Below are 17,247 nucleotides of genomic sequence, written 5' to 3' on the forward strand. Positions count from 1 at the left end.
ATGATTTTTCAGGCATTCTTCGATGTAAACTTGGGATGTCATCGTCGAGGATGTGACAAATGGTTCCGTTCTCAGGCCACAACTGCAAATCGCTTACCAAATCACTGAGCCAAAAGAACGTAAGAATTCCATAAGAACCACTTCACGCACTGAAATTTTGCAAAGTTTCGAATCTACAAATTATTTTGATGATAGTGAGTATGTTCTTCGAAGCGTGTACGACAAATGTAGAGCGTAAATATTTGCACAATTTTGTCGCAAAATGAACGAGAATTCAGAAATTGCGGAAGCGGATGCGGAATCCCTCGTGGAGGAATTCCTTAAGGAAGTACCTACAGCTTGATCAACTGGACCCTGACGAGCTGGAGGTGGTTAAGCTGTTGAAGCAATTTGACGTGTGTTTGGAGGTTATTACCGCATTGATCAGTAAGTATCACCCAAAAAAAACCCACAAAAAACAAAAGCAAATTAAGAAATGGGCGACGCTTTTTCATCAACAAATAAGTACTCGTTGCGCTCCGGCTTATAGAGAGGAAAGAGGTCGAAGAGCTAGTACAGACACCGTTCCTAACTGAAAGTACTGAGGTTATCCACGGACTGAACTAGTGGCGATATAATCAGGCATGTGTTAACAGATAACTTAAGACTTTTAACCACTTATAACGTAGCATAGAGTGGATAGAATAAACATGCATTGCCAAACATGTACTCCAACTCGTCAACCCATTGTTTACATCGCTTGAAAACTGTTATTGCTATTCCCCCTCAATTCCTATTCACCGTAATAACAGGTACTATTTTTCATGTTTCAGGGTATACCAAACCTGTCACACACGTCAGTTCCTATCGCATACGTTGAGAAGACCTCAGTATCTCGAGAAGAGTGTACGACAGCCAGCTACTCACTCACTCTGCAAAATGAAGATCGATCATCGAAAAGTACAATTTATCTGACCTTAAGCTTCTGTCACGTAAGGACGAGGTGTTTTTTGCTAATTTGAATGCAAATATATAATAACAATAAAAAATCAATAAAAAACAGAACATGTACTTTTCTTTGTGAGCAAAAAAGTCCTTACCGAACATTATTAAGTTAACAAAATGTTTGTTAATTCAACTAACCTACAACTAAACATTATAATTGATTTAACAAACATGATTGTGGACCCAACCAAAAAAGACTGTTGTAACGACAATCATATCTAGTGGTGGTGATAACTATTCTTGGACTGAAGTTCCAGCGGAATGAAAGGCCGAGTTTTTTAATATTTGATGATATAAACTTTATTTACACGAGATGTACACACATCGAGTTTACTTTTGCGAATGATATAAAATGGCGCACACAGCAGAAGGCTGATGCTGCGCTCTCGCTCTGCTACCGTCTCTTTCGCTATCACTGTCACTACAGGATAACTCTTTGCATCAAGGTGTGTAGTGAAAGGTGGCATGACCGTTGTTACACCAACACTCCTCCTCAACGAACACTGCCATCCTATGACGACAATCCCAGCATCCGTGCAAACTTCATCTGTTTGACTGAACCCACCGGTTTAGTGAGTACATCAGCCACCATGTCTTCAGTTGGACAGTACTGCAACTCGATGCATCCGTCATCACACAGTTGTTTCACGAAATGTACCCGCACCTCAATGGGCTTGGACCGACGACTCTTGCGTTCTGACGTTATGAACTGGATACATCTTTGGTTATCCTCCATCACTTTGACAGGATCGCTCAGCTGTTCACCCATGTCCTTCAGCAAGCTCCGAAGCCAGATCAGTTCCTGACTAGCATCACTCAGCGCCACATATTCGGATTCCATCGAAGACAGTGTGACGCAACTTTGCCTTCGACTAGCCCACGATACTGCTCCACCGGCATAGTGGAAGACGAATCCTGTTGTTGATCTTCTTGTACCAACGTCACCAGCCCAATCAGCATCCGAATATCCGATTAGCTTTCCAGCCGCATCGCTGTACTTCAATCTCCACTCTTTCGTTGCCTTCAAATAGCGGACAACACGTTTTGCCGCTATCCAATCCGCCTCCGTAGGCGCACTCACTTTACGACCCAATATCGCTACGCTAGCTGCTACATCCGGTCTAGCACACACGGAAATGTAGAGAAGCGCTCCGACAATACTCCGATAATCCATCCCGTCCGACAGTTGAGGACTCTTATCTTCCGTGCTCTGGAAACCCTCTTCCATTAGCGTCTTCGCCCGCTTTGCATCACGGAGCCCAAACTTCTCCGCAACACGATCGATGTACCCTTCCACTGAAACACTGTACTTTCCATGTTCCTTCCGAATCTCTAGTCCCAAGAAGTATTTGAGCTCTCCAAGATTGGTGATTTTGAAATACTGCTTCAGCGTTTTATACACCGCTTCGATCTTCGCTTCATCTTCGCAACCAACCAAAATATCGTCCACATACACAATCAGGTATACACGTTTTCCATGAATCAGCATTGTGTACAGGCACGGATCAGCAACACTTTGCTGGAACCCCATTTCCACAAGGACACCGTGCAATCGTTGATTCCAGCATCGTGCGGACTGTTTGAGTCCATAAATGCTCTTTCTCAGACGACACACCATGTTTTCCTTACCTTTTGCTATGTATAGCCTGGTACGCAGCTGAAAAGTAATGACGTTTTTACGTGCTACGGGATAGGACACGGAATGCTAAAGAAATTTCTTTTAATTAGCATTTCTTGACCCAGTACGCAGTTCAAAAGAAATCGGTAAAGGAAAGATCGATTACATTAGTATCGTGATCGATATGAAGGTGGCGCATTCTGAATGCAATTTCATTTTCCTTGCGGAATAATGGTCTGACCAATTATTCCGTTAGGTAATTTTAACGTTTGTTGTAAAAAGGATGTTTTGGATGCATTTTAACAACATAAAAATTGATAATTGTTGATTTTAAAATTAGACGACACCTACCTATGATCTCAAAATTTAGCAAAAGACACCTCCCTATAGCTGTCAAATTTACTTTTGGGAATATTCCTCAAAAATTACTTTTCCGTTTTCTTTTCAGCTGCTTATAGCCAGGTACGCAGCTGAAAAGAAAACGGAAAAGTAATTTTTGAGGATTATTCCCAAAAGAAAATTTGACAGCTACAGGCTGCTAAATTTTGAGATTATAGGGAGATGTCGTCAAATTGTAAAATCAACACTTATTAGTGTTTATGTTGTTTAAATGCATCCAAAATATCAGTTTTGTAATAAACGCCAACATTACCTAACGGAATAATTGATCAGACCATTATTCCGCAAGGAAAGTGAAATTGCATTCAGAATGCGCCACCTTCATGTCGATCACGATACTAATGTAATCGATCTTTCCTTTACCGATTTCTTTTGAACTGCGTACTGGGTCAAGAAATGCTGAGGAAAAGTAATTTCTTTTGCATTCCGTGTCCTATCCCGTAGCACGTAAAAACGTCATTACTTTTCAGCTGCGTACCAGGCTTATCCAGGTGGCTGCTTCATGAAAATCTCCTCGTTCAAATCGCCGTACAAGTAGGCCGTTTTCACATCCAAATGCTTCAACGTCATTCCCTTCTTGCTAGCAACGGCTAACAGCATCCGCAGTGTGGTGTGGCTGGATACCGGTGCGAAAATCTCGTCGTTATCAACTCCGTACTTTTGGGAATATCCCTGAGCTACCAGACGAGCCTTGTGTTTGATGGTGTCACCAGCTGCGTTCCTCTTCAGCTTGTACACCCAGCGACAGCCAACAGCCTTTCGTCCAGCAGGTAAGTTAGCAAGCTCCCACGTCCCATTCTGTGCGTGAGATTTCAGCTCGTCAACCATTGCCGCTTTCCAACTTTCTTTCTGTTCACAGGTCACCGCTTCCTTCAAGAATCTTGGTTCGACCACCTCCGTGTCCACAGACTCCGCAGCAAAAATCTCCTCAATCAGTCTCTGAGGCGCGATACTCTTCGTTGACCTTCTCGAACGCCGTGCTAGTTCATCTAAAGGAAAGCCATGAAACGATTGGTTTCCTTCCGAAGCACTATCGTAGAACGATCCATTCAGATCCCGACCGTCTTCTACCGATTCCATGAATTCTTCTACCGACTCCGAATTTTCTTCCGATGATGTTGAGGTCCCATCCGTCTCATCCCGAGACTCATCTCCTGATGGCAACACTAGCGGTACTTCCAGTACTCCTCCTGTTTCTAGACCCTGGATCCGAACAGCCTCTTTCGTATCGCATAACTCCAAGAACTTTGCATCCCTGCTAATCATAATCATATCCGTTTCAGGGTTCAAGAAACGATACGCCTTACGACCGTCAGCATACCCTACGAACACCAGCTTCTCAGCCTTGAAATCCAGCTTGCGCCGCTTTTCCTTGGGGATATGCACGTACGCTTTCGATCCGAAGATCCTTAGATGACCGTAGGAAGGTTTCTTCTTGTTCCAGAGCTCAAACGGTGTCTTACAGACTGTAGATGACGGCAAACGATTCTGCAAATAGTTTGCAGTGCAAATCGCTTCGCCTTAGTACCTCTTGTTCAACCGTGACTCGGAAAGCATACACCGCAGCATCTCAACGAGATAGCGGTTCTTCCGCTCGGCGACACCATTTTGCTGTGGTGAATACGGTGCCGTCTGCTCATGAACTATTCCACGCTCCGTGAAAAACTTCCGCAACGAACCACCCGTGTATTCGCCACCACCGTCAGAACGAATCTTCTTGGGATAATGCCCGAACTGATTTTTCACCAGACTGCAGAAATCCCGGATTTTCTCTTCTGCGTCCGACTTCCGACGCAACAAATGCACTACCGTGTAACGACTCTAATCGTCTACCAAAACGATGTAGAATCGATTACCACTTGATGTTTCTTCTTCCATTGGACCGCCCAAGTCAGTGTGCACTAGATCTCCTACCGCGCTAGATTTGCTGTCCGACACTTTTGGGAACGACTCTCGAATCATCTTCCCCTCACAACACGGACCACACACCGACTGAACTTCACAAGGATCCACTTTTAACCCGTACCCCAGGTTATCACGTATTATTTTGTCTACAGCTTGCACATCGCGATGTCCGAAATGACGATGGCACAAATGACGACACAGGTCTGCATGTTTCGGATCAACCAGAAATGCCTTCTCCGCAGCTTGCTTCAAGTGGTACAGCCCTCCTTTACGCTGCCCAACTAGCACTGTATCTTCTCCTTTCAGGATATGGCACTCCGTTTTCCCAAACAGCACCCGAAAACCCAAATCTGTGATTTTACTCACTGACAGCAGGTTACCAGCGAGCGATGGAACATGCAGGACGTTTTCGAGCCGAACGTTCATATTGATGCCATCTCCGTTGAAGGAGACTAGCTTACCGATACCACTTCCAGCTGACTTGATGGATTTTCCATCCGCCAGGCAGACCGCCGTTGCCTTAGATTTATCGACACTATCCAGCAACGACGCGTCACTCGTCATATGTGCTGTGGCACCTGAATCCAGGTACCAGAAACCAGTTCTATCGGCTTCGCATGCTGCCAAGCACGTTTCAAAAAAAGAACCGGATTTGATGGCCATACTCACCTTCTGACCATCCGTCTTCTCTTTTTCCCGCTTGTCCTGCGCTAATTTCCGGCAATCCCGCCGAAAATGTCCTTCCTTCTTGCAGTAATGACACAACACTTCTTTCTTCACGTAGTGCTTACTTGCATACTTCGGTTTAGCTGTGTTCATGACCAGTGCCTTTTCACACGTACTATCACTCTCACTTTCAGCACGACGTCGACCTTCGTCCAGCAGTTTACCTTTCACAAAGTCCACTGTGAGGTCTGCATCTGGTCGACTTTCAAGTGCCACGATCAAACCGTCGTACGATCTGGGAAGACTGGACAACATCAACGCAACGAACCAGTTGTCCTTGACTTCTTCCCCCAGTGCCACCAACCGAAGCCGGAGAGCCGCCATCTCCTTCAAATGTTCCGCCATATCACCGGTTTCCGTCATTTGGATGGTAATTAACTTACGCACTACGTGGATTATGCTGGACAGAGATGCGCGCTCGTGGTAGTCCTTCAACGTATCCCACATCTCCGCCGTTTGCTTCTGCATAACGTGGATCAGCTGCGTGTCTACCAATGCCAAGCCGATAACCGCTTGCGCCTTCTCATAGTTCGAGCTCCAGGTCGCATCAGCAGCCGCTGGCTTCGGATCGGTCACCACTCTCAGCAGCTTCTCCTTCGTTAGCAGCAAACTCATCTTGAATTTCCATACCGCGTAATTACCGTCGTTCAACTTCTCGATCGTCACTTTCATGTCCGCCATCTTGTTTTCCACAAGCAAAACCCGGTCACTTGCAAAGTTTCGATCCGATTCGTACGACTCACAACACCGGTGAAAAATTCCACTACCGTTCCGCGAACAACAAAACTCAAGCACTTCCAACGATAACTGGGCCCATAACCTCTTGGACTGAAGTTCCAGCGGAATGAAAGGCCGAGTTTTTTAATATTTGATGATATAAACTTTATTTACACGAGATGTACACACATCGAGTTTACTTTTGCGAATGGTATAAAATGGCGCACACAGCAGAAGGCTGATGCTGCGCTCTCGCTCTGCTACCGTCTCTTTCGCTATCACTGTCACTACAGGATAACTCTTTGCATCAAGGTGTGTAGTGAAAGGTGGCATGACCGTTGTTACACCAACAACTATCACGATTGTAGAATCAATAAACATACCGGGTTGAAATAAAAAAAAAATGTTTGTTAGCCCTCAGATTGTTGATTTTGACCCAATATTTTGTTGACCGTGCAATTCATTTCTCTGCGTGTTATGAATTTTAATCAGAAGAAATTTGCCTTATGAAAAATAATGTTGACAAAAAAATAATAAATTGGAGCAGACTGTAACCGAACCATAGACACTGGAACACTCGTCTGTCAACGTTTCGGAAAATAAAATAGCTAAATTCATATAAGAGCTACCTCAGGTTAGACGAAAGTCGTTCAGTAGTCGAGCCATATGAAATTCTTAAGTCTATTTGCTTCAGTGTAGGAACACGAAAATAATTGTTTAAACAAGTTTTGAGTTGCTCTCAACAAGTTTTGAGTAGCTTTGAAGCATCCCGCGTAATGTCTATAAAACACTTTAGTGTCCTTTCCTGACTCAAAGGTGTGAGTGTCTCCGAAAAAAAAAAGTGAAAAAAAAGAGTGAACTACCTATATTACTAATACAGTATATTTGTTATTACTGAGGATACAATTATTACGATGGCAACGACGCTTATATCCCACATGCGTGTGGTGTTTTACGGCGAATGGCGACGTTTGACAAATCCGGACGCATTAATTGAAAAACTTAAATCATGTCTTATTGTCCGAACTTGCAACAACCTATGCCGGTTGATTCACCGAAGTCGTTTGTATCATCAATCGTAAAAAAAAACTGAAAAAGCCTTCAAACGGCATTCCGGTAAGTAAAGGCAAGAATGCATCAGGGTTCAATCGAATAAGGGGTATCGCCAACCGATTATATGCGTAGATCTAAATCAAATTCAGTGCTCATTTGCACCTTAAGCAGACATTAAATGGGCTTGCTTAGTTGACTCCGACTTCCCTCACTCTTAACTTACAGAGCATACCATAAATTGCAAATGCCTTTGTGTCACCGGCTTATCGAATCACGCAAAGTTGGTTGTAGTTTATATGAGTTGGTTTTTCGCAATCCGTCAATATAACACCTCCCGACTCCAGCGCTCTGAAGCTCATACGTTGCCAGACTGCGAATCTGCACACAACAGCACACGGAACTGATTAGCAGCTTGCTGCCGGCGCGAAGAACCAGGTGAGTAAATGCCATTCCGAATTGCGTTAATTGCGACCGGGGTACGATCAATGCGGTTGAACGCGAGCGGTTGTGTGAACTTTGATAGTGTTGCTAATTGATTCAGACTTGCCCAATTCATAAATGAATGATTGGCGAACTTGCAGTAAGTGGCTGATTGTCTCATGGAAACACAACAACTACAACTACAACAGTGCTTGAGCGAAGATCCAGGAGAAATCCTCAATCCCTTCCGGAAGAAAATATGGCATCAATTGAGCAAATTCCCTCTGATCCAATAAGCATGAATTTCCATGCCGCCCCGAACTGCCAGAAGCCTCTTCCTATGCGAAGAACGGTTTGACTTTTATCTTTTCCGCTTCCGTCCGGAGTCAACTCATCCATCCACTTAAGGTTATTATTTATGATTTCGAATAAATAACCATACCGTAGTCGGCGCGCATAGGTCGCCCAAATCAAAGCGGCACACGACCTCAAAAAATACGACACATCGGCCGGGTCGCAGTCCAGATTTTTTCGTTCCACCCTCGGAGGGGTGCATTTACAATGAGCTACGCCACCACCATCAATCGCTGCCTCAAGAGGAAATCTGAATTGTAAGATTGCCGACGGATGGCCAGAAAGGAGCCAAAGAAGGAATTATTCACGGTTGGACGCAGTGCGTGGACCAAGAACCGAGAAGTGGATGCGAAAGATCAAATCAATTCAATTTGTTTCCTTTTTCTAACGTTTTTTTTTTGCTTCCTCGGAGGTTTCTCTCCAGAGGACCAATTGAGAGTGAGATGGTGATTTTCGTTTCGTTTCTTCGGTTGAACTGAAATCAGGGGGAAATTGATATTTGTCTAGCTCATAAATTGCTGTTTTGAATAATTTTACGATATTTTTATAGCTTATTAGGTCCAATTTGTTTCATCGGGAAGCTGAAATGGGCCATGATTGAGATGTGCGTTCGGGTGGGGGAAACTGGTCATTGTATCGAAATTGATGATTGTTTGTTCGGCAGTATTTTACTGAGTGCCTGAATCTCGGATTGCAAAGGATTTTTTTTTAAATCAAATTCGTTTATTTTGAAAACCCAATTGCGGTAGCTTTACGGAGCCAATTTTTAGTTGTTTGTAGTTTAATAAGAATAACGTAATACTACGTCTAGTAGAGGTGGACCGATTACTCGCGGTTTACTCGAGGTTAGAAAGGGTAACATTGCCACCAGGATTAGTGAATTTAACTAAGATGTTGAAGACAAGAAACTACTTTTAAACATATTATGTAACGTTCCAGATTTCTCGATGTCAAGATGAGGAACGATTCTGAGTCGTCTTTCAAACTAAAATTCTGGTCACTCCGGCATTCTGGATATAAGGGTGTTTTGACCAGGATGTCTGTCTCTACGTACTGTCAAGAGCACGAATAGAACAATCGCAATTTCACCACTTTAATTCTGTTTATTGCTTCCGAGAGGTATCCTGCCTGCTCGGAGGTAGAACGAACACTTATGGACTAATTACATACCAATTTTCTTCTCTTAACATTAAGCCACGGACACTTAATTTCCATAACAAAAATGGCTCTACAAAACAAACTATACTTAACGTAAACAATAACAACGCATGTCATATATACAGTCAGTAGTCCTTGTGGCCAGGGTTACGGGAGGGAGCCTTGAAAAAGGAACGGCGAATAAGGATACCCACTGGCGTATGGGATTTTCACTAATAGGGGCTGTGGTCGATTTTCTCATTTGATTCAATATACAAAAAACTAGCCATCACCTGGAGGTCATTGTAATAATTTCTGATCAACCTTCCAATAGAAGAGACTATCTGAGAGATGTGATATGAAATGTTGGGCAGATTAAGATCTTGCCTTGAACAAATATGCTGAGAACTTTTTGGAAATCTCTTATCACTTGGCAGTCTTTGAAATAATTTCTGAGCAATTTGGTATTTGAAAGGACAGCTGGGATATGTGATTTGAATTGATGTGCAGTTGTAAATCTTCACAATGATCAACCAGATGTCTTGATCAAATATTTTGATGAATTTTTTGAGATCTATGGCCACCTGGGGATCTTTGGAATAGTTTCTGAGCAACCTAGTATTTGAGAGAATAGTTGGGAAATGTGCATAATCTGCCATAGCTTAATTCTTGAACAAATAACCTGATGACTTCTGGGAGGTCTAGATATTTGTTCAAGACCTCAGGTTGCCACGTTGAAAGATCAAAGTTCTTCATCACATTGACTGGATATTACTTACCTCACCAATCAGGCTAATGCCTTGTTGTCCTCTGCTGTCCGAAGAAGTCGTTTTCACTCTACTCGATTCATGGCCACACTTCGGCAACCTAGGAGTCTGCGAAGGGTCCGCAGGTCACCTTCTACTTGGTCGATCCACCTTTTCGCCCAACTTTTGCAATGTGGACGATGGATGGTTCTTCCAGCAACTGGTGCAATTCGTCAAAGTTTCGTCATCCATCTGCACTTCACCGTAGATGGTACGCAACACCTTCCGTTTGAAAACAGGGCGCGTTGGTCCTTCACGAGCATAGTCCAGGTCTCGTGGCCGTAGAGGAACACCGGTCTAATGAGCGTCTTGTAGACAGTCAACTTCGTGCGGTGGCGAATTTTATTCGACCGGAGCGTCATCCGGAGTCCAAAGTAGGCACGATTCTCTGCCAAAATGCGTCTTTGAATTTCTCTGCTGGTATCATTTTCGGCGGTCACCAGTGAGCCCAAATACACGAACTCATCGACCACCTCAATTTCGTAACCGTCAATCTGAACTATGGGTGGGAGGCTAACATTGTCTTCTCTAGAACCTCTTCTTTTCATGTATTTTGTTTTTGATGCGTTGATGGCAAGTCCAATCCGCCTAGCTTCAACCTTCAGTCTGATGTTCGTTTCCGCCATCGTCTCAAAGTTCCGTTCCATGATGTCAATGTCATCGGTGAAGCCACGAAGCTAGATGGACTTCCTGAAGATCGGGCCACTCGTGTCTATCTCAGCTCTTCTGATCACACCTTCTAACGCGATGTTGAACAGCAGACACGAAAGTCCATCACCTTGCCGTAACCCCCTTCGAGATTCAAAAGGACTCGCGAATGTCCCCGAAATTCGAACAACGCACATCACTCGATCCATCGTCGCCTTGACCAATTTATTAAATATTTACTCATAATGACAAGTCCGTCATCTTGGATTCCAAAACAGCGGTGACCAACGAGTTTCGACATCTACACGTCGTCCTCGTTCCAAAATTACCCTTCTTCTTCTTCTTCGCATTTCAAGCTTATTGCATATCGCATATTAGCTTATTGCGTGCTCTCAACTTAGTGTTCTAGATGCACTTCCACAGTTATTAATTGAGAGCTTTCGAAGCCTGTACCATTTTTGCATTGGTATAATTGTGTGGCAAGTCCAATCATACTTCTATGCCCAGGGAAGTCGAGAAATTTTCCAACCCGAAAAATTCCTAGACCGGACCGAGAATTGAACCCAGCCACCTCCCGCATGGTCTTGCTTTGTAGCTGCGCCTTTACCGACTGAGCTAAGGGAGTTGTTGGGTATTTTACAGTTTTTCTAAAGCTGACTGCCGCCATCTTGGATTTCAAAATGGCATCCAACATCGATGTTTGACCTCTACAATTCGTCTGCGTTCCGGAAATACCCATATTGTAGGGTATTTGACAGTTTTTTAGAATGCCCACCGCCATTTTTTAATTGAAAATGGCGGTGGGCATCGAATTTTGACAGGTACACGTCATCCTTTTTCCGGAGGTATCCATATTGTATGGTATTTGAAAGAATTTTTAAAAACCAACAGTTACCAGATTTGATTCAAACATGACGTCCAACATCGATTTTAGACCTCTACCTGTTCGGAAAATACCCATATTATAGGGTATTGGACAGTATCTCTAAAACATATGACCACTATCTTGGATTCCAAAATGACAGCGGACATCGATTTATGACGACGTGTAGCTCGTTACAAAAATACCCATATTGTTGGCAGACTTTTTAAAACCGTTGGACGCCATGTTGGATTCCAAAATGGTGTCCATCATCGACTTTCGACCTCTACACGTCGTCCCGGCTTCGGAAATACCCATATTGTAGCGTATATGAAAGTTTTTTATTATTCAAAAACCAATGGCCTCCATATTGGATTCCAAGATGGCAGAGGACATCCACTGTTCTACATGTCATCCTCATTCCGAAAATACCCATATTATAGGGTATTTGACAGTGTTTTTAGAACCGATGGCCGCTATATTGGGTTTCAAAATGGCCTCCATAATCAATTTACGACCTCTTCAGGACGTCCTCGATCCAGAAACCCCCATATTGAAGGGTATTGACATTTTTTTTTTAAAGAAAACTGATGTCCGCCATCTTGCATTTAAAAATTCCGGTGGACATCAAATTTTGACATCTACACATCGTTCTCGTTTCGAAAATACCCATATTATAGGGTATTTGACAGTATTTCTAGAACAGATGGCCGCCATCTTGGATTCCAAAATGGCAGTGGACATCGAATTTTGACATCTGCAAGTCGTTTTCGCTCCATAAATACCCATATTGTTGGGTATTTGATAGAATTTTAAAACCGATCTTGAATTAGAAAATGGTATCCAACATCAACTTTCGACCTCTACACGTCGTCCTCGTTTTGGAAGTATCCATATTGAAGGGTATTTTTTTTTTTATAGAAAACCGATGTCCGCCATCTTGGGTTTCAAAATGCCATCGAATTTTGACATCTACACATCGTTCTCGTTTCGAAAATACTCATATTGTAGGGTATTTGACAGTATTTCTAAAATAGATGGCCGCCAGCTTGGATTTCAAAATGGCATTGGACATCAAATTTTGACATAGGCAAGTTGTTTTTGCTCCATAAATACCCATATTGTTGGGTATTTGACAGAATTTTAAAACCGATGGTCCCCATTTGAATTCCAAAATGGTGTCCAACATCAACTTTCGACTTCTACACGTCGTCCCTGTTTTGGAAGTACCCATATTGTAGCGTATTTGAAAGTTTTTTAAAAAATCTTGGATTCCAAGATGGCGGCAGACATCCATTGTTGATATCAACATGTAGTTATCATTCGGAAAATAGCCATATTGAAGTTTATTTGACATAATTTTTAAAACCGAATGGATTGGATTCCAAAATGGTGTCGATCATCGACTTTCGACCTCTACACGTCGTCCCCATTTCGGAAATACCCATATTGTGGCGTAGTTGACAGTCGACGCTTCGCCACGGGTTTCCCAATTAGGAAAATTTGCTCCAGTGTCGCACCCTTCTCACGATATAGCTGAAATAATACTTCTACATCTGTGAGCCAAGCTATTTATTCTTAGGCTCTGTCTTCAAATACTTGAATATCTCTTAAGAAATCGGGAACCTTTCCCAACTCTTGCAACTGCTGATTGGTTAGTACATTTCGCAATGGTTATGATTGTGGTGAATCCAAAATGGCCGCAATTTAACAAATATGCTAAGTTTCATGCAAATCGGAGAAGGTGGAGTTTGTCCTATTCGTCATTTGATGCCTCTTCTATTCCCTCAAGATGATAAACCGCATTCTACCGTTATTCTCCCTGGTAACGGTGATCTCCGCTGCGTGCCCTCCGAACGCCGATGCAAACGTTCGTCGGATCCTTATCGATCAGGACGCTGGTGGAGATGACGCCTGGGCCTTACTGATGCTACTCATGAACGAAGGGGAGTACAACGTTTGCGTGCAAGCCATCACCTGCACGCATGGCAACACGGATATCGACAATGTAGCTATGAATGTTGCCCGCACGCTGGCAGCACTGGATCGAAGCGACGTACCCATGTACAGGGGAGCGAGCGAACGGTTGATAACTCCAGCCCCTGATCGGGATGGTTCCGGGTACTTTTGGGGAATGAACGGTTTCGGAGATGTCCGGTTCAACAGCACTCCCAGTTTGGCAGCGATTCCCGAGGATCACGCCGTGATGCAGATGCATGAACTGCTACAGAAGGTGAGTTTTAAAATGAAATTGTTACATGGAAAAGATGACTGATAGTACTTTGATGATTTCAGTATCCGCAACAAATCACGATACTTTGTACGGGTCCGCTGACGAATTTGGCCTTACTGTTCAAATTGTTTCCGGAAGTGAAAGGTAACATTGCGGATATTTTCATCCTGGGCGGTAATCGGTACGGAGTCGGTAATACGGATTTCACGGCGGAGTTTAACTTTTATGACGATCCCGAAGCTGCCAATATCGTAGTGAATAACGCCCCGGTGGTGTTGAACATCTTTCCGTGGGAAACGATTCTTGATTTGGAGCGCGTGTTTCCGACCCAGTGGCGGATGGAATCGTTTCGGGAGCCTAGGAACGAAGCGATCGCGATGCTGAATGCAGTGGAGGCGGTGGTTTATGCCAATATCACCGGCTGGACTCCGTGTGACATGTACCTGGCGGCTGTTGTGTTGGATCACGGCTTGATAAGGAAGTCAGTTCAATACAGGGCGGATGTGGAACTGAACGGGAAGATCACCCGTGGTATGCTGGGAATTTTGTATCACGAGCATGATGAAGATCAGTTCAATGTGAATATCATCGACGGAGTTGACGAAGACACGTTAAAGCAGATGGTGGTGGATTTGAACAGAGGAGCCGACGAGAATGGTGTAGACGTCCGGCCGTACCGGGACAGGTTGATGGCTGGTTTGAAATTCAAAGGGATTTGATGATGATCTCATGGTTTGATATTAATCATGTCCTCATTATTGCGTGATTAACTTCCTGCATCCTTTTGAACTGAACCGAATGGAATACTTTCCATCGTTCTCGAATTTTCAAGCCGGCAATCACAAAGCGGAGGAAGTAATTGATATTACGGAATAAATATTGAATGCATTATTTATCTATTATATATGGTAATTTAGCATGCATAATTTATCTGTTGAAAAATGTTCGAGTTTTTTTCTTGGCAGCAATGCTCTTTCATCTCCACGCCAATTTCTAACAGTAAAAAGAAAAAGCAATAGGGAAACGGAAAAAAGCGATTTCGCTTAAGTGATTTTCCCGCATCCGAAACCGTCCTTCTCCGCACCACTCTTCTCCACCGGAATTAACGAAGAAAAGTGAACAGTCTATTTATGATATACACATCACTTGCTCTCCAACCGACGACGACCTATTGGCGATGCGATAAGGAACGAGGAGTGGAAAAAAAATATGAAAGGAGAAAATCCTTATCGTGTGACGACGACGATGACGCCGACGACGACGACGGTGAAAAAACGCGAAATTATTGCTTAATAGAAAGAAAATGATTAAAGCGATATTGACGACGATGAGGCTGCTGCTAACGACTGCGATGACGACGCCGCGGTTGTGCCGCCGATATGCGAGGCGATGGAGGGTAAAAGCCTCGTTCTTCACGCATCGTTTTTCGCATAAATTGCACATTAATTTTATGGCTTGCCATCAATATGGTGGAAATTAAGTAAGAGCGGAAGTAATGGCTCTTTTCCGAATTTCCGCCGTTCGAGCGTTTGGGGGGAATGTGTTTAAGAGAAAAGCGGAATGCCAATCGCAGTTGTTGTGGTTGGAAATTCACTACGACTTGAAAGGCTCAACTTTCGATTGACTATCGCATGGAAATGACCATCAACCGTCACACGTGGCCATTCTTTCGATCCCTGCGGCTGACAAGGGTGCTCTTGACTAGGTTTGATAGCCTTCAAGAAGGTAGCCCCAAAATTCAATACAAACTGTCCTTTTGTCAGTTTGCTAACAATGAATGGAAAGAAAGTATTTGTATTTGATGAGAGGATCAACATCCGAAGAAAGGTTGTATCCAATTCTGGCATCCTTCTTCGCAATTGTAGGAATGCTCCGTCTTCTGATAGGGGAAATTTACATAAGAGCGTGTTCGAAGAAGTAGATGCGTTGAAATTCGGTATGAATAAATCTGATTCGGTTGAATGCTGCTGCCTCAAGTGAGCCGGGAGTAATCTGGTTTGAATGGAATTCGGTCCGACATAAGGGGAAGGGATGGGACCCATCGATCCTTGACCACATTCTTCTCCACATTGTTTCAGATTGGATACCTATAGAAGACGTTGTGGCAGGGTGAATTTAGGATGCCCCACTTGAAATGTTGATGCTTTTCGAAAGTTGTTTCCTTGGGATTGATTTGGAAGCGTAATCGAGAGATGTGAAATTTTTTAGCTGGATTTTAGAGCTAGAGTCAGAATTGCATTTGTTTTAGCAGGAAATATTTTTTTAGTAGTTTAATAATTTTGGGAAGCTGTTTATAAGGGGGAAAAATACCCTCAAGTCTGTTTTTTTAAACAGGGGATACGTACCGTGTAAAAAAAACCCCGTTGTTTCAAAAAACCGTGTAAAAAAAAACGTGTGTGTCACAAAACCGTGTGATAAACCCGTGTTATTTCAAAATTAATCATAACAAAAAACTGAGCAGTGTGCATGGGATTTTATTCGGTACTTGTAAGCCATGATCACCTATAACATATTCGTTCATGATAAAGTTCCTCTGGAGGTACAGACCTTCCGAATGCTCTGTTAACATCATTTCGGAATTTTCTCTCATCTGTAAATCCTAACCATCTTGAAAAAAGCTGGCTTGGGGCTGTTCATATACTATGTAGATATTTTTTTTGGATTCTTGACCCCCCCCCCCCTGCGTAGACAATTGTCCATACAAATTTTCCTAAAATTTGTATGGGCCGTGGATAATTGTCAACCCCCTAATCTTTTCTAAGTAGTTTATGAACAGCCCCCTTCAACAAAGCTGTTCCCGTAGCTGAGTAATGAACAGTAAAACGTTGTAGGTACAAACATATGTAGGGTATACGTCCCTAACCTCGGTCTAATATGCAGCCATCGATTACGTTTTTAATCATAACTCATCAATGAATTTACCTGCAAACGATATTCTACTGCTAAATGGTATGCTTAGATATGCTTATCATGTCGTTTGCTATCAGAAACCACGAAAAGTTGAAAAACTTACTTTTTTTAAGACAATAACTCACGAGGGAAATGTATGTAATATGGGTCTATTGTCCCCAAATTGGGTCTATTTATGGATGCAACTTCGTCCTATCTTGTTTGATCCTCAAAAAAACGCTCTTGGTAACGTTTTCTGATGTATTTTTTTTTATCACTATCACTGTTAACTTAATGCTCTTCATTCCTCAAAACATTTCTTAGAGAAAATTTTACGAAAACTACATTAAATCACTCAATTTAAAAATTAAAAATTAAAAATTTCGCTTATCGTCTTTTGACCGCAGAATATCTAAATCAGAACATTGTGATGTTCATTATACAGGTTTGGCAGAAAAAATCTCCCTTCCTGTTCGTTCCTTATCATCCAAATGCA

General features: G+C 42.9%; 1 protein-coding gene across 1 annotated transcript; it reads left to right on the plus strand.

Annotated features, from left to right (window-relative positions):
- The first annotated feature begins 7,773 nt into the window (after positions 1-7,773).
- On the plus strand, positions 7,774-14,581 carry LOC135711431 (nucleoside hydrolase-like). The gene is made up of 3 exons (XM_065234300.1): positions 7,774-7,837; positions 13,422-13,862; positions 13,925-14,581. The coding sequence occupies exons 2-3, from the start codon at positions 13,422-13,424 to the stop codon at positions 14,579-14,581; spliced, it is 1,098 nt and encodes a 365-aa protein (XP_065090372.1). The 5' UTR covers positions 7,774-7,837.
- Positions 14,582-17,247: the final 2,666 nt, after the last annotated feature.

Source organism: Ochlerotatus camptorhynchus, unplaced genomic scaffold (assembly GCF_037179485.1).
Source record: "Ochlerotatus camptorhynchus isolate MF236.1 unplaced genomic scaffold, CSIRO-AGI_Acam_v1.1 ptg000432l, whole genome shotgun sequence".
Taxonomy (NCBI): Eukaryota; Metazoa; Arthropoda; class Insecta; order Diptera; family Culicidae; genus Ochlerotatus; species Ochlerotatus camptorhynchus.